Genomic DNA, 17,732 nt, shown 5'->3' on the forward strand with positions numbered 1-17,732 from the left:
TAAATCCAAAACCATATACAACACTCAACACCACGAACAAGAAACTTCAGACACAAATAAAGAACACTCCCTTATTTTACCGATGCACTCCCACCCCCTAATCCTCTACCCTAATTCACTTCCTCCACACCTTCATATCAAGGTCATGTCCACGTAAGCTATAACTGTTCCATATCATACCTAATTACCTCTCAATCACCTCCCTCCAATATTTCTTCAGCCTACCTCTATCCCATCTAAAATCATTGTCTCACACTTCCGCATTGGAGCATCAGAACTTTTCGTTATCACATGCCCGGACCAACATAACTTCACTTCTCACATCTTATCCTCCACTGAAATCACTCCCACCTTTTCCCAAATAATCTCATTCCCCACCTTATCTTTCTTCATATGACTATACATCCATCGCAACATCTCATTTCTGCCACCTTTAATTGAATGTGGCAACATTCAACTCGATACAATAATTACTTTATATTATTTTTTTCAATATAATAATATTAGTACTATACTCCTAACTCCATATCTATATTTTCCCATTTTCATTTCACACTTGTAATATCAATCGAGATCTGTGCTCCCCCTACCCTCATCCTCCTTTACCCCCTACCCCCACATATACACAAAATTGTACTCCTTTATTATATAGTAACACATTGATGTGCACAAAATTAGTGATGGAAATGGAGAAGAAGATGGCGATTTACGTCGTCGTTTTGGTAATTGTGTGTTGTGCATCGCCGGCGAGATCCGACGGTTCAGATCATAAGTATAAAGCTGGTGATTCCGTTCCTCTTTATGCTAATAAAGTCGGTCCTTTTCATAATCCTAGGTAATTCATTTCATTTAATTAAATAATGTGTTGTTAGATCTCAAGGAATTTGATTAAAATTCTGTGATTTTATTCGTTGAAAATGTGGTTTATTTGTGATCGGAGAAGTGTCGGTAGTTATGAAAATGTAGGAGTTTCGTTGATTTTGAGCTGAATTAGTTATAGTACAATGTTGAAAAACTTATGCTTTTGTGTTCATAATCGTAAATTTAAGTTAATTTATTGAATTAATTGATTATTTAAATGTATCGTTGTTAGATCTCTTACTTTGTTTTTTTATTGTGAAGCTGAATTTGATTAATTTTGTGATTTTATTCGTTGAAATGTGGTTTTTTGTGATTGGAAAAGTGTCGGTGGTTATGAAAATGTAGGAGTTCGGTTGATTTTGAGCTGAACTAGTTACAGTACAATGTAGAAAAGTTATGATTTTGTGTTAATTATTTATATAGCGAAGCTGAACTATACATTGTGTTTGTTTAAGCTAGGAAAAATTATGGGATTTTCTGGTTGAATTTTTTTTTTTGTCGGTGGTTATAAAAATGTGAAATTTTTGCTGAATTACTTATTGTAGAATGTAGAAAGAGCTAAGAATTGGTGAAAAATTATGTGAATTTCTCGTTGAAATGTGTTTTTTTTTGTTTTTATTGTGATCGGAAAGTTGTCGGTGGTTTTAAAAATGTGAGATTTTTGCTGAATTGCTTATTGTACAATGTAGAAAGGGCTAAGATTTGGTGAAAAATTATGTGATTTTCTCGTTGAAATGTGTTTTTTTGGGGGGTTTAATTGTGATCGGTAAGTTGTCGGTGGTTATAAAAATGTGAGATTTTTGCTGATTTTTGTTGATTGCTGGTGTTTGAGCTGAACCTACTTGTTGTAGAATGTAGAAAGAGCTAAGATTTGGTGAAATTTTGAGATCTCTTTATTCTATCTGGCATGATCAAGCTAGATACTATGTGATTTTCTCGTAGAAATGTGCTTTTTTTTTTTGGTTTTATTGTGCTTGGAAAGTTGTCGGTGGTTATAAAAATGTGAGATTTTTGCTGGATTACTTATTGTACAATGTAGAAAGCTTTAGTCTATATGGCATGATCAAGCTAGAAACTATGTCATTTTGTGGTTGAAATGTGCTTTTTTTTTTGTGGGTTTTATTGTGTTCGGGAAGTTGTTGTTGGTTATAAAAATGAGAGACTTTTGCTGAATTAGTTATTGTACAATGTAGAAAGAGCTATGATTTGGCGAATTTTTGAGATCTCTTTATTCTATATGGCACGATCAAGCTAGAAACTATGTGATTTTCTCATTGAAATATTTTTTTTTATTGGTTTTATTGTGCTTGGGAAGTTGTCGGTGCTTATTAAACATGTGTGATTTTTGCTGATTTTTTGTTGATTGCTGGTGTTTGAACTGAACCTACTTATTGTACAATGTAGAAAGAGCTAAGATTTGGTGAATTTGAGATCTATTACTTCTTTCTTAATTGGGCAGATGAATTTGATTAACTATGTGATTTTCTGGTTGAAATGTGGTTTTTATTGTGATCGAGAAGTTGTCGGTGGTTATAATGTGAGATTTCTTCTGATGCCTGTGTATAACTGACCTATTTACGATGTATGGAGCTGAGTTAACAAAATTTACTCTTTTGCATGATCAACCTAGAAAAAACTATGTGATTTTCTTGTTGAAATGTGGTTATATTGTGATCCGGAAGCTGTCGCTGGTTTGATATTGTAAGATTTTTGTTGATTGGCGGTGTTTGAGCTGAACCTATTTATTGTACAAATGTAGAAAGAACTGAGATTTGGTGAAATTGAGATTTCTTTCTTTCTTTTATTGTTTTTATTTTTGCGGCTTTATTGTGCTTGGAAAGTCGTCCATGATAATAAAATGTATGATTTGGTGAAATTGAGATCTCTTATTTACAATGTGGGAAGCGGAGTTAAAACTGTATTTTGTTTGGCATGATCATGCTAGAAGCTATGTGATGTCTCGTTGAAATGTGGTTTTATTGTGCTTGGAAAGTTGTCTGTGGTTATAAAAATGTAAGATTTAGTGGTTATAAAAAGTGTGAGCTGACCTGCTTATTGTGCAATATGAAAGAGCTACGATTTGGTGAAATTGAGATCTCTTCCTTTAGAGTTGAACTATACATTGTATTTGCTTTCCGCACGATCAAGTTAGAAACGATGTGATTTTCTTGTTGAAATGTGGTTTTATTGTGCTTGGAAAGTTGTCGGCGGCTATAAAAATGTAGTATTCTTGTTGAATTTTGTTGATTGCTGGTGTCTGACCTACTTATCGTACAAATGGGTGATAGTAGTAGTAATAGTGAAGAACATTTAATTTCCATGTCTTTCTTTTCCCCACAAGGTTTGATGTTCAAATTCTTTGGAAACTAATAGCTGCCTATGGCTCTGCATATATCATGTATGAACATGTCTCTATTCTGTGTTTTAAAAACTATCTGGGTAATAACTAATGGCTTGTTATGTGTTGGATTATCCTTCCAGTGAAACATACCGGTTCTTTGATCTTCCTTTTTGTACTCCAGGTATGTAATGGGTTCATAAGTTTGCTTTATCAAGTTACCCTGTAAACTTTAAGTTTCAATTTACTAAGGGATGTTCTTGCAGATCACGTAAAAGAGAAAAAGGAAGCTCTTGGTGAGGTCTTGAATGGTGACCGATTGGTCAGTGCTCCTTACAAGCTTGACTTTTTGTATGACAAGGACTCGGAAATAGTTTGCAAGAAGAAATTGTCCAAGGAAGAAGTTTCTCAATTTCGTAGCGCTGTTGCTAAAGACTACTACTTCCAAATGTATTACGATGACTTGCCCATTTGGGGTTTCTTAGGGAAAGTTGACAAGGAAGGAAAAGCTGACCCCAGCGAGTACAAATATTACCTGTTCAAACATCTTCATTTCGAGATCTTTTATAATGATAATCGTGTGATTGAGATCAATGCACGAACTGATCCTAATGCCCTGGTAGATATCACAGAGGATAAAGAGGTTGATGTTGACTTCATGTACTCTGTAAAATGGAAAGAGACAAAAACACCTTTCGATAAGAGGATGGAGAAGTACTCACAGTCTTCATCGTTGCCACATCACTTGGAAATCCATTGGTTTTCAATTATCAATTCCTGTGTGACAGTTCTTCTCTTAACTGGTTTTCTTGCCACAATTCTTATGCGGGTCCTTAAGAATGACTTTGTCAAGTATGTAGGAATTTAGTTAAGTTTGTTTGTTACGTACTTCCGTTGGTCTTTTGGAACAAAATTTTGTCTTTAGTCTTTGGCTCAACGTTATTCATATTTTCTTATATAGATATGCACATGATGAGGAGACAGCTGATGACCAAGAAGAAACTGGGTGGAAATACATCCATGGTGATGTTTTTAGGTACCCAAGTCACAAATCCTTGATGGCGGCAGCACTTGGTAGCGGCACCCAGCTATTCACACTGTAAGTATTTTCTGAATGGTTTACTCTGAAAAATAAAGTTTTCAGTAGAATAGTCAAAACGTTCTTCCAATTTGTATTTAATCTAACAGCTTCCTACTTGGTAATTAGGAAATATGTCATCTCAAGCATGCCTTTGCTAACACACTTTTTCCTTCCAATTCGTAGGACCATATTTATTTTCCTTCTCTCACTTGTTGGTGTTTTCTATCCATACAACCGTGGAGCTTTGTTCACTGCACTGGTCGTCATATATGCTCTCACATCTGGCATTGCAGGCTATACTGCTGCCTCTTTCTATTGCCAGCTAGAAGGGACAAACTGGGTTTGTTTTCTTCTCTCTATTATATTGCTTTTCCATTTGAATGTAGTTTGAGAATTTTATCTTCTGTACCAACTTTTAGTCTCTAATCCTGAATATTTGCTTACTATCATCCCAAAACAAGGGTAAACACATGAAAAATTGAAGGTTCATAAATAGCAAGTCAAGTCATTTCTTAGCTGAAGGCACATACTCTAATGGCGTAACTTTGACCCTCTATATTATACAGTTTAGACAATTCATCATCAGAGGGAAAAACAGAACTTGGTTACTCAAGAATCCTATTCAAGCAAGCAAAACAAGCTGAACATAGAGTTTTGCTCTTTTTCCTTGATTTAGGTGTGTGATGTTTTTGTATGATAGGTGATTTGTTACTAATTCCTTATCAACAGAACATCAAGAAAGCTGAGTTGGTATTTAGAGAAGCAGTTTATCTTCATTCTGTGTGTTTGTGTGGTATCTCGTGCCTTGAGCCGGGGGTCTGTCGGAAACAGCCTTTCTACTTCATCAGAGGTAGAGGTATGGACTGCGTACATCTTACCCCCCCAGACCCCACTAGGTGGGAATACACTGGGTTTGTTGTTGTTGTTGTTGTTGTTGTAGTTTATCTTCATTCTGTCGTACAATTAACTTCCATCTTGTACGGTTTACACTTGGTCAAGGCCAAGATATATTATGTGTTTCCTTCTTTTTTGGTTTGTCGATGCCATCAATTAACTATCCGTGTTTGTTTAGTTCTTTCTTGCCTTAGCTAATGAAACAAAAAGTTGAAAATGCAAGCGTACAGCAAACTTAATCATTAGATTTTCTTTCTTCCCTGCAGGTCAGGAATTTGATATTGACTGGAGGATTATTTTGTGGACCACTGTTTGTCACGTTCTGTTTCCTTAACAGCGTTGCAATTGCATACAGTGCCACTGCTGCACTACCTTTTGGAACCATTGTAGTCATTTTTCTAATATGGGCTCTTGTAACATCACCGTTACTTGTATTGGGAGGGATAGCTGGAAAGAACAGCAGGGCTGAATTCCAAGCTCCTTGCCGAACCACCAAATATCCAAGAGAGATCCCACCCTTACCTTGGTACCGTGGAACTCTACCTCAGATGGCAATGGCTGGGTTTTTGCCTTTCAGCGCCATATATATCGAACTTTACTATATATTTGCTAGTGTTTGGGGTCACAGGATTTACACGATATACAGCATCTTATTTATAGTCTTCATCATTCTCATTATTGTCACCGCCTTCATAACCGTGGCCTTGACGTACTTTCAACTCGCTGCTGAAGATCATGAATGGTGGTGGAGGTATGTCTGTCATTTACTTGTGTGACTATTCTTTGGTCTTTCTTATGAATAATCTACAGTCAAAACCTCTCTATAGTGGCATTGTTTGTTTGAAAGTTTCGTGGCTACTATAGTGAGGTGTTTTTTTCTATATATTTGCCATTTTACATGTAGATCTCATTTAGTTGTTTTAAGCAAACGTATTCAGAAAATTTTGTTTATAACAGCTAAATGATTATTTAAAAGTCAAATGTCAGTAATACGTATATAACAACACCTCACTAGCAGCCACGAAACGTCAATTGACATGGCGTCTCTGCTAACGAAGAAAAGAGTTTCGAGAAACACTTGACAGTATGTTAATTTGATATTCATACATCACTTCATGATACATTCCTAACTCGTATGTGGTTGATCTTAATAGGGCTTTCCTCTGTGGTGGATCGACTGGACTCTTCATCTACGGCTACTGCTTGTATTACTATTATGCTCGTTCGGATATGTCTGGCTTCATGCAAACCTCATTCTTCTTTGGATACATGGCTTGCATCTGCTACGGTTTCTTTCTCATGCTCGGGACTGTTGGTTTCCGTGCAGCCCTATTTTTTGTCCGTCATATATACCGGTCAATCAAGTGCGAGTAGGAAGCTGGTATTGCGACAGTCATTCCGTCTCGTACAGAATGCTTTACGGATCTTGTAGGGCAATGTGTTATCCAAGAAGAACTTGTAGGATCTTAGAATCTCTTGAGATGATGAAGCAATGTATTATCTTACACCGGAAATTTAAGACTTTAATTTTTGCCATTTTTCGATTACAGTAATAGATTTAGAGTTTCTGTTCCATATTCTAATCCCTTCCAACACAAATTATCCTAGTCTTGTCTAGTATTATGCTTTTTACTGCATTGGGCAAACTTTGGTCTATACATTGTAATGGTTCCAAGTTTCAAAGATTGTATCAAAAATGAGTCGTTCTCTGATTGAGCAATGTCCAATTTGTTTTTAATCTTGAATTCTTCATCTTATAGTCTTGCATTTCTGCGTGCATAATCTCACATGGTCTCTTATGTATAGTTGGATCTATCTATAATATCAATCATCTACAAAGACAAGATAACTGTTCATAATTACCAAATGAGGGAATAAACAAAGCAAATAAAAGAGAGCATATCCTGCAATGGTGAATGTTTTAATGAGTGTTTGTCAATAGCTAAGTAGTTGAAGTCAGTTTCCATCCAGCATAGTAATAATGTTTTAACAAAGGTACATTTAAAATCCATCCAGTAATTGTAACACAAGTCTAAAATAGTAATGAAAATCCAGTTTACAGACAGCTCTGCCCGAATGCACGAACGCGAAACAGTATGTCCTCGCCGCAGCTATCAGTTGCATATTCCTCTTCGACAAAAGGTTAGTCGACAACGTGCTCCTCTGGGCAGGTGAGAGAGAGAGAGTATCCAAATGACTTACAACATGTGAATGTGACCAACTATTACCTCCATGAACCACCAAGTCTGATAACCTCTTCGGTACTTGTATCCCGATTTGGAGCCCTGTCGTCACCTACGTTATCTTTTTGAGTGCTGAAGTCGCCGTATAGATCTTTAAGCTTGGCTAGATTGCTAGATGCAGCCTTTTTCTCCTTGCTTTCATCTCTAGGTGGAGTTCGCTGTTGATCGAGAGTGGTACCTTGATCATGCAAGCTTCGGCTGTGGCTTCTACTCCTACTACGACTCCTGCTCCTCTCGTAGTCTCTTCTGCTTCTCTCGATTGACCTTCGATCATAATCATACCTTCTGTCCCTATCCCTTCCCCGGTCTCTGTCATAATCACGCCTCCTGTCTCTATCCCTTTCACGATCTCGTTCATGATCATACCTCCTATCTCTATCCCGATCCCTGCCCCTCTCCCTTTCTCTTTCCTGGTCCCTATACCGATCCCTATCCCTATCACGGTCTCTATCCCTAGTTCTTTCCCTGTCCCTCTCTCTGTCCCGGCCCCTGTCCCTTTCAGAATTTTCTCGGTCAGATAAATCACGACTTTGACTCCGGCGTATACTAGGGGACCGTCTTGAATCATTTCCACCATCCTTATCATAGGGTGATGGTGCAACTGTTCGTCGGATGGGAGATGAATCTCTAGTTGATGCACGATGAGGTGCACGTTGACCAAAAGACACTGAAAGGGAAGCTTTGACAGAAGGTGGTCGACGAGAAGTTTCCTCAGATCCGCGACTAGAGTCCCCGATCGACCCAGAGGGTTTGGTCGGCAGATTCATTTTTTCAAGACTCGCAACTGCTGTCCGCATAACAGGAACAGGAATGCGGGGTAGCAGCGTGTCAAAATAATACTGCAACAAAGAAAAATGTGCAAGTGAATCATGGGAACAAGTGTGAAATACAATAACAACATCATCCATTGAATTTCTGTGCTCAAATATTCTCTAAAAGATCGGTTTTAGAGGTGGCACCTTACCTGCCCGAGGAACAAGTCACGCACATATACGCCCATTGTGGTCATTCGGCCACTGGATCCAGGAGAGAATTCCTGACATAAATATTTAATGATCAGAATAAGACCCAAAATCAACTCCGACCATGAAGAATAAACATTGTAGGTGAACAAATTAAAGACATCAACGGTTCAGTTTTCTGTGATGCTGCTACTACTACTGAAAAGGCTCCCCCTGGCTTCAAAACCCCGGTTCACATAAAAAGAAGAATAGAAGACGAGAACTGTAGAAAAATAAAGAACAAAAGGTAAAATATCAGAAGTATACCATCATACAGTAAACTCAATTCACCTGCAAAAAAAATCATGTCCACGCACCTTCAAGCAAGAGTGGTCCTTGCATCCTAAGGCATAAGGTGTGAGAATCACAACATAAAGAATGCACAGATCATGTAATACTTACGGCACACAATCAAGATCAGTATCTCAGAAGCGGAGCTAGAGCAACATGGTTCTATGCATACTAATAGCCTGTTTGGCCAAAGCTTCTAGCAAGTCAAAAAGTGCTTATTTTAGAAATTTGAAGTCTTTGTCCAAGCTTTTAGGGAAAAAATAAGTGCTTTTGACTAGTAGCAAAAGCTGTTTTTTAGAAGCTAAAACAAGTAACTTTCCCCAAAAGCACTTTTTGAGCACTGGCCAAGCACAAAATACTGCTATGATATTGGAAAAAGGTGCTTTTCAAATAGATTAGCCAAAATACAAACTGCCACTCTCTAAAAGTATTTTTTTGAAAATCAATTCTGACAATAGCAATTTCCAAAATAAGCAGATTCTGGATGCTTGGCCAAGCAGGCTATTAAAAGAGAGAAAATCAAAAGAAAGACAATTCTACCACTAAAGCTATCGGAAAGAGAGCTCTTGCGATAGAAATAGTTAAGCGGTGTTCGAAGGATACCATTAAGATTTTAAAAATTCTGATTTAAACCAGATTGATCAGCTGGTTTGAAAAAAGAATGAAAGCAGAGAGGAAAAGCATTATTGTTTCGGGAGGGGCAGCCGGGCAGGAAATTAATTGTAGAGGCAAAGGCAATATTTTGAGCAGAATGACGAGACAAGAAAACAGTAACTAATGATTTCATCTCTTCTTCAAACGCTATATCCCATGAAATTGATGAAAATCGCCAAAGTTGCAAACAAATCTATAGCGTGGAAATGATCAGAATTGACAGACATGTCATTTGCATGCAAAATGCCAGAATTCTAAGGAATGCTCCAACGCATCATCTCAATCTAGAATAACACAATAGAATTATCTAGTTCAGGTAAGAGCATTTCATGTTTACCTCGTCATCTTTGAGATAAGGCTCATACCAACCCCATAATGCCTTAAAATCACCAAGATATCTCAGATAAAGGAACCCAATCTGCAAACGAATAATACAATCATTAAACCGATTGGAAGAGGCTCAAGAATGTAAGTACAACAATGTATGAAAACAAAAGTTCATGAATTTGAGGAAGCAGGGACATGGTTTAGTTGGTAATGCAACTAAAATCTATTCATACATGTGGTACTTTCAATGGATTATGAGAGGAACTGCTTTGCATTAGCTGGAATTCCAAAAGCCTCATTGGATTTACTACTTGGTAAATCAGTGAAGGTGATGACAAGGAACTGGAGGAGTTGGTTCCAGTTTGCTTAAAATCTAAGCATCAGCAAATACAAAAGGTAATTTTGTTAGCTTTCTGAAGCATTTAGCAAAGAAGAATGAAGAGAGGGAAAAGTACGACACCTAGCTGGTAAAGAAATGATGAACTCGGCAAGCCTCATTCCTCAATATCACCTAGAGGGATGAAGCGGGCAATTCTCTGTAAAATCTTTCTTATAACATAAATGTAACTTCAATTGCCTATCAACAATTATTGAAAGAGTAGAAGGGGGCGTTTGGCCATGAAAATTGTGAGTTTTTGAGAAAAGTAAAAAGCGATATTTGAAAATTGGAGTTGTGTTCGGCCATGAATACAAATTAAAGTTGTTTTTGAATTTTTGTGAGTAATTTTGGAGTGAAAAAAGAGAAAACAGCTTTTTGGTGTTCTTCAAATTCCGGAATTTTATGGCAAAACGTGTTTAATGGAATTCAGCTCCAGAAAAAAGAAAAAGAAATTCAAGGCCAAACACCCCCTAATATATTCTTTTCCTTCCTGCTTTTGGAAACACATGCCACATTTCGCGAATGACTTCTTCACTTCCAAACCTTTTAATAGAAAATACTGTTAGAGGCGGTTAAAGCTGTGGGTCAGGGTTCTCATTTTAGACAACTCTATTTATCATTTTTTACTCGATTACGGCACCTCACAAATTGGACAAACTTCCAAACCAACCAACCAACAGCATCATAAACTCTCAAATCTCATTAATGTGCACTACTAGTCTACTACCAAAAGACATGATCTTCAGCTGAAAATAAAATGCAAACATTTCCTAAATATCTATGCAAGAATTTCTAGGGAACCACACTGAGTATATCACCGAAAAAAAGGAAACAACAAATCTAGCAGATAAAAAGTAAGAAAGAGAACACCACTTACAGCTCTAATGTAAGGAGAATCTGGATGCTTTAACAGGCCATGCATTTGCTTGACAGTAAGTTTCATTGTAAAGAACTTATAGAGAAGGCAGAAGGCTGTTGAAGGACCACGACAGTTGCCAGTCATCCATGGCTCCACATGGTCAACTTGATTATAGATTTCATCAATCACTTCATGATAAGTTTTCAGGCGCAATAGATCTCTGAAGTAATCAGAAGATAGAATGTTCATGCAGAGAACCTTCTCTAACAATTGGTCAATAGGTCTTCCAGAAGTCTTAATCTCAGCCATGCCCTTAGTGATGCAGAGACCAGAATGATATCTTTTCTTCCCCTTGCGTGGCCAACAACAAAAAATGATATTGGAAAAGATTGAGGTTCAGATTCTAAATTACCTGTCACGGGAAAGTGGATAAATTATAACCATAACAGCATTGGGTGAATTGAAACTTGTTAAATGTACACTCACATAACCATGTTTGAGCCAAGACGATCATCCCATGTCGGCACAATTAAATTATTATTACGGCTTGGTATATTCATGCAACCACCCAACAAAGTGGCAATCCAACTTAATTGTGATCGGCTATATGAATCATCTTTATATATTTATTACGAGAAAGGTAACCATATATGAATATACGAGTCATCCTTATTAATTCATCTCTATCTAGGTTCATTCCATCTTATAGTAAACAACTACTCACTTGCCCAATTTACATGACACCTTTTCTTTTTAATCCGTCCAAATTGAATGCCACGTATCTATAATTAGAAGCAATATAAAATTGTCCTTCTACCCTTAGTGAAATGATTTATGGCCACACAAATGTTCTAAGGTTTATTTTGGACCACAAATTTCACAAGTCTTCACTTTTTTCTTAAACTTTGTGTCAAGTCAAAACCGTACCACATAAATTAGAACGGGCATAAATTGGAACAGAAAGTGTATCTGTCAAGGCAAACAGTGAGTTAACTAAAAGTTCCTCTTAAACTGACACTTGCAAACATGCAACCACAAATCTCTTACCAAAATAAAAAGACTCTTGACAAACATCACACCTTATGTAAGTATACTGATGCAACCCACAAATAACGACAAAATTATTACTCCTTTGTTTCAATTTGTTTGTCGTACTTTCCTTTTAGTCCATTTAAAAAAAAGAATGTCTCTTTCCTTTTTTGCCAACTTCTAATTTCAACGTTCCACCTAACATGTTTGATCTACTGGTTGTTTTGTTGTTCTTGTACTTTCCTTTTTAGTCCATTAGAAAATAATGTTTCTTTGTTTTTTTGGTAACTTTTAATTTCAATGTTCCATCGAACATGTTTAAGACCACACGATTAAAAGACATTTTGATACACTCCAAATCCTTGGTTTAAGAGATTCAGAAGATTTTTTAAGAATTTTTTTTACTTTCTTAAACTCCATGCCAAGTCAAAAACAAACAAACAAATTGAAATGGAGGGAGTACTTTATTGCTGTTATGGATCCACTACTTCATTCAAATGGAGCGAAGGAAACTAACCTTATAGCTTTCTATTGGGTAATAGCCATAAGTGCACCTAACCCATCTATCGATTCATGTATATAAAATTCAATGAACTTGCACTAGCAGACTACTATTGTCTTGGAGTTAAGTATCTGTCTTTTTACTGTTGTCGACGGTTTTCTTCCACATTTGATTTTTCTACATTAAAACATTCTTACATTGGTAAGCCTTAACGACCCTTCTTCACACCATCTCTGATGCCATTGAGGGAAAACAGAAGGATACAAAAATCACAAACAAGAAGATTACACATATTCCAGATCAAATTGTTTCTCTTTCATTTTAGATGCAAAAATAGAGAAGGAAAAAAAAACAATCTTTACGTCTAGCTCCACTTCTTACCGCTAATTCCCCAGGCCAGAATACAACCTATAGATCATAAAAACTACATAAATGAAAATACCACCTAAAATACAACTAGCTCGAGAAAAATAGATAAAAAGCAAGCATCAAAACAAGAAACTGAACCAAACTAATCGTCAAAAACGCTTTCAGCCATATTTCCCCACCAATAAAATTCAAATTGGGCATTCAAATGATACTTGAATGAAAAAGTGAACGCGAAAATAGATTTCTTCTTCACCACAAGCATTCACAGATGAAAACAAAATATCTTTCAAACTCAACTTCTTCCTCCTAATTCCCCTGACCCAAAAAAAACACCCTCCAGCTCAGAGAAACTATATAAACGAAATAACCACCAAAAACACAACTAGACCGAGAAAACAGGGGAATTTTAGTACTCCTATTTCAAAATAAGTGGTGTTTCTACCTTTTCATTTCTTTCTGTTTCAAAATAACTGTTGTTTCACATAGTCAAGAAGGATTAATGATGTTCTTCTAGTTTTACCTTAGAAGCCACTAAAGAGCTGCAGCTTTTCCAAGGTATTTATTAAGGATAAGTTAGGAAAAATACATTTTACTTTCTAGAAATGAGTAGTTTTCTTAAAGGGTGAGTTACTAGAATTTGATCAATCCTATTTTTTGTCGTTAAGGAGGAGAACAGAACCACGAATTCTCTTTCTTCATCATCAATTGAATCACTGTTCGCGACCCAGGATTCTATCTTCTCATCAATCCAATCCCCATTCAAGTTTTTTCTTTTTTTTATCAATGAATAGATCTCTTTACTAGTATAACTTAGATATCTCGTATTTCTCGTTCGATTGATGGAATTTTGTATGATATTGATGATCTCGATGAGATTGATATTCCAATCTATTATAACCCTTATTTGGACAAAGATGGTAAGGTAGGCATCGCAACTTCGTTGTCTCATTTTTTCTAGTTTTAGGGAAAACTGGAATTTCTGCTATATCAACCTTCCAAATCAAAAGGAGATTTTGCTCCTAATCCAATTAGATATTCACGACTTTGCCGAGAACGTTGCTTTTTCCTTAACGCCGCTCTACCCCTATCCTGATAGTCTAAGTGCTAGTTCTCAGTTCTCTCTCATTTACACATAGTCCCCTAGACAGTTGGTACACGTGGTTAGAAGCTCTATACCTCCCTCGCAGAGGCATTCTCCCTTTCTTCTCCCAAACTAAAAACACCACTTATATTGAAATGAAGGGAGTAGCTCGATTGATTGGCTACCTGAACTTTCATATTGTTGGTGAGAGTTCGATTCCCACTTGTAATCTCCTCATCTATCATCCCCACCCCAAAAAAAAAGAACGGTCGAGAAAAACAAATAAAACAGCAAGCATTCAAACAGGAAACCGAAACAAACAAATCTTCTATTAACATTTTCAGCTACGTTACCTCGAAAATTCCTTCACTAAAGCTTAAATTACAGATTCAAATGATACTCAACTTCCAAAACAAAGTTAAAAATAAGAAAAAAAATGACAACTTTACAAAAAATTAAACCAAGGAGAAGAAATTTCTTTCTTACTACAAATTTTACAACTTACCCTCTTTCTTTTACACAACAAACTATTATGAAGACACTTAAATTTACAAGTTAGAAACCTTACGAATGAGCTAAAATTCAGACCAACCTCTACATAACTATTCATAAACCCGAGGAAATCTTAGCAGCTCAGTTGGTTGGCTACCTCAACTTTTACCTTATTGGTGAGGGCTCGATTCCCCACCTTGTAGTTCCCTCTCCTATCCCTCCCCCCACCCCACAACCCCACTCCAACCAAATAAAACAGTAAGCATCAAAACAAGAAACTGAAAAAACAAATATTCTATTAACATTTTCAGCTTGTAGTTCCCTCTGCTATCATCCCCCTCCACCCCCACCCCCCCACCCCAAAGCCCCCACAACCACTCCAAACAAATAAAACAGTAAACATCAAACACAAGAAACCGATAAAACAAATCTTCTACTAACATTTTCAGCTACGCTACATCAAAAATTCCTTCACTATAGCTTAAACTAAACATCCAAATAATACTCAAATTAAACAAAGGACAAGTAGTTTCTTCCTTATTTCAAACTCTACAACTTATCCTCTTTCTTTTACACAACATACTATTAAAAAATAAAAACTTGGAGCCATTTTACCATGAACTTTTTTTACTCCAATTTACTCGCAAAAATTCTAAAACAGCTCTAATTTTCAAATATCATTTTTTCCCAACTTTGAGAACAAAACCTAATTTTTTTTCTTTTCAAATACTCACAATTTTCACAGCCAAACACCCCTTAAATTTACAAGTTAGAAACTTTACACTACAAAGAAGCTAAAGAATATTGAGAAACCCTAGATTCCAATTTAAAAAGCCAAATCAAGAATATTTTAATTAATTTTAATGATTTTTCAAGCTCAAAAATAACCAAAAAAATGGAAAAAATATTAATTAATTGTATTAAATTATACCTTTTCTGGGTTTTTCGCCGGAGGAGAATTGATGATGAATAATGGGAAAAAAAATTGACGAGGCAAAGAAGAGGAAGAAGAAAAGAATTGGGGATTAGAGGGGTATAAAAGGTAATTGAAAAAGTTTAGTATTGGGCTTTGAGAGATCCAATTGAAGAAGTTTCGGGCCGAGTAATTAAATGGGCCCGTGTAATTTCCCCTTATTATTAAGGGAAAAAAATAGTATTTCTTTTCTTTTCTATATTATAGAAGAGTTGGTTTGGTCATGAGATGAAAATGACATAACAAATTTTTCTAGGGGTAATTTGGTCATTACAATAAATTATAAGCTCAATTCAATTATTTTTTGTGTTTTGACTTTGGAACTTCATTAAAAATTTGAATAAAAACCTGTTATTTTCTCTTTAATTACAACTAATGTCATTGAAGAAATTTACCATAATGCCATCACACATATTTCCACACATGTGGGCCCTCTATCTTCCATTTATTTTTCAATCTTATTTATCTTTTTTATTTTTATGTATAAAATCATTTCAAATATATTTAAGTAAATTGATTAGTAGGATGATAATTTATTGTAAAAGTTAATTATAATTGATGCAATTAAATAAATTTTATTATTTATTTAATTTCATATCAAACATATAATTTACTTTCTTTCTTATTTGTTATTACATTTTCACCTACTTTAAATTTTTTCCTAATATATTCAATCGTGATTTTACTATATCATCTCTAATTAATTATTATGGTCATCTAAGTATTATGTCACTTATATTGGAGTAGAAAAAGTTTTACACAATAATTAAAAATTTAAATTATTTAAAAATTTACACAATATATTCTTTCTTTTCTTTTCTTTTCTATTCTATATATTAGAAATGATGGTTTTGACATGTTAGCTTATGGGTATTAAAACAAAGTTTTAGGATACTAAGGTCTATAAAATCCTTTGCAAGATTAGTTTGTTTAGGAAAATTGTATTTTGTGTTTTAATGTTTGGACCTTATCAACAACTATAAGAAAAGTCCTTCCATTTTGAATTAACTACAACTCATGCCATTCCAGTAAATTACCACTTCGCCATTGATGCTACTCCTATTGAATATGATGGAGCCCATATTAAAAATTAATAATATTTAATTAAAAAATCAAATAAATATTCATGACATGCCTGCTTCAACCGTAATTGTACTATATTACCCCTAACTAATTATTATATCACACCTAATTAATTATTATAAGTTATTTATATATTAAAAATAAATAATATTTAATTAAAAAATAAAATAGATATTTATGATATGTCTGCTTCAACCGTAATTGTACCATATCACTCCTAATTAATTATTATACTGCTCCTAATTAATTATTATAAGTTATTTATACATTAAAAAATTAATAATATTTAAGTAAAAAATAAAATAGACATTTATGACATGTCTGCTTCAACCGTAATTTTACTATATCACCCCTAATTAATTATTATGGTTATTTAAGCATTGTGCCACATAAGTTGAAATAGAAAAAAATAATTTAATATGTTATATATTTCAAAAAAATTACATGAAAAATACTAGAAATCACAATAATTAACAACTTAAAAGATTTACAAGATATAAAATATTTGGTCGACTCTTGAAGTCATATTAGTGTCACTGAAAATGGAACAGAAGAAAAGTATTATAAATCACAATAATTAAAAACTTAAATTATTTTTAAAACATAATTGACTATCAATGCCATAAAAATTTGGACAAGAAGAGTAACGTATTTAAAGGGCAAAAGAGTAAAAACAAACAAGAGATAAATGTGGAGAAATCAAGAAGCACCAAATGGATTATTAACATTTGTAACATTCAACACATTTCTAAATGTTTCTAAATTCTTCTTGAATCAACACATATACATAATAAAAATAATAATAATTACATTTTACTATATCACCCCTAATTAATTATTATGGTCATTTAAGCATTGTTCCACATAAGTTGAATAGAAAAAATATTATAAATTACAATGATAAAAAATTTAAATTATTTTAAAAATATAATTGGCTATCGTCGACACAAAACTCTGGACAAAGAGAGTAGCATATATTATTCAAAAAAAATTATGTAAAAAGTATTATAAATTACAATAGTTAACAATTTAAAATATCTAAAAATAATTTCATATGTTATATATTTCAAAAAAATTACATGAAAATACTAAAAATCACAATAATTAACAACTTAAAAGATATAAAATATTTGGTCAACTCTTGAAATTATATTAGTGTCACTGAAATTGGAATAGAAGAAAAGTATTATAAATTACAATAATTAAAAACTTAAATTATTTTTAAAATATAATTGACTATCAATGCCACAAAAGTTTGGACAAGAAAAATAATAT

General features: G+C 34.6%; 2 protein-coding genes across 7 annotated transcripts; one reads left to right on the forward strand and one right to left on the reverse strand.

Annotated features, from left to right (window-relative positions):
- Positions 1–468: 468 nt before the first annotated feature.
- Positions 469–6,890, forward strand: LOC107870131 (transmembrane 9 superfamily member 3). Its single transcript, XM_016716560.2, has 7 exons — positions 469–835; positions 3,343–3,383; positions 3,466–4,051; positions 4,161–4,298; positions 4,464–4,620; positions 5,441–5,925; positions 6,329–6,890. The coding sequence occupies exons 1-7, from the start codon at positions 663–665 to the stop codon at positions 6,546–6,548; spliced, it is 1,800 nt and encodes a 599-aa protein (XP_016572046.1). The 5' UTR covers positions 469–662; the 3' UTR covers positions 6,549–6,890.
- A 186-nt stretch (positions 6,891–7,076) lies between these two features.
- Positions 7,077–15,480, reverse strand: LOC107870132 (pre-mRNA splicing factor SR-like 1). 6 transcript variants are annotated; one of them, XR_007055377.1, is made up of 6 exons: positions 15,333–15,480; positions 10,947–11,340; positions 9,701–9,781; positions 8,710–8,761; positions 8,382–8,453; positions 8,012–8,256 (listed from the first exon to the last, which is right to left on the reverse strand). XR_007055377.1 is itself a non-coding variant. In XM_016716561.2 (5 exons), exons 2-5 carry the CDS (start codon positions 11,235–11,237, stop codon positions 7,399–7,401), a joined length of 1,302 nt encoding a protein of 433 aa, XP_016572047.1. In that variant the 5' UTR covers positions 11,238–11,340; positions 15,333–15,480; the 3' UTR covers positions 7,077–7,398. The 6 variants fall into 6 exon arrangements, 4 of the variants coding, with proteins under 4 accessions (XP_016572047.1, XP_047268361.1, XP_016572048.1 ...); XM_016716561.2 differs by lacking the exon at positions 8,710–8,761 and having other exon boundaries at positions 7,077–8,256; XM_047412405.1 differs by lacking the exon at positions 8,710–8,761 and having other exon boundaries at positions 7,077–8,256; positions 8,377–8,453.
- Between the last annotated feature and the right edge of the window lie 2,252 nt (positions 15,481–17,732).

This window comes from Capsicum annuum, chromosome 5 (genome assembly GCF_002878395.1).
Source record: "Capsicum annuum cultivar UCD-10X-F1 chromosome 5, UCD10Xv1.1, whole genome shotgun sequence".
NCBI lineage: Eukaryota > Viridiplantae > Streptophyta > Magnoliopsida > Solanales > Solanaceae > Capsicum > Capsicum annuum.

Bases quoted from the DNA above. Each gene is read 5' to 3' on its own strand.
- LOC107870131 (XM_016716560.2), top strand. From the start codon at position 663: ATGTGCACAAAATTAGTGATGGAAATGGAGAAGAAGATGGCGATTTAC. The intron at 836-3,342 runs GTAATTCATTTC...TTATCCTTCCAG, and splicing joins GGTCCTTTTCATAATCCTAG to TGAAACATACCGGTTCTTTG. The intron at 4,621-5,440 runs GTTTGTTTTCTT...TCTTCCCTGCAG, and splicing joins AGCTAGAAGGGACAAACTGG to GTCAGGAATTTGATATTGAC.
- LOC107870132 (XM_016716561.2), bottom strand. From the start codon at position 11,237: ATGGCTGAGATTAAGACTTCTGGAAGACCTATTGACCAATTGTTAGAG. The intron at 9,782-10,946 runs GTAAGTGGTGTT...ATTCGTTTGCAG, and splicing joins ATTCTCCTTACATTAGAGCT to ATTGGGTTCCTTTATCTGAG. The intron at 8,257-8,381 runs GTAAGGTGCCAC...TCTTTGTTGCAG, and splicing joins GTGACTTGTTCCTCGGGCAG to TATTATTTTGACACGCTGCT.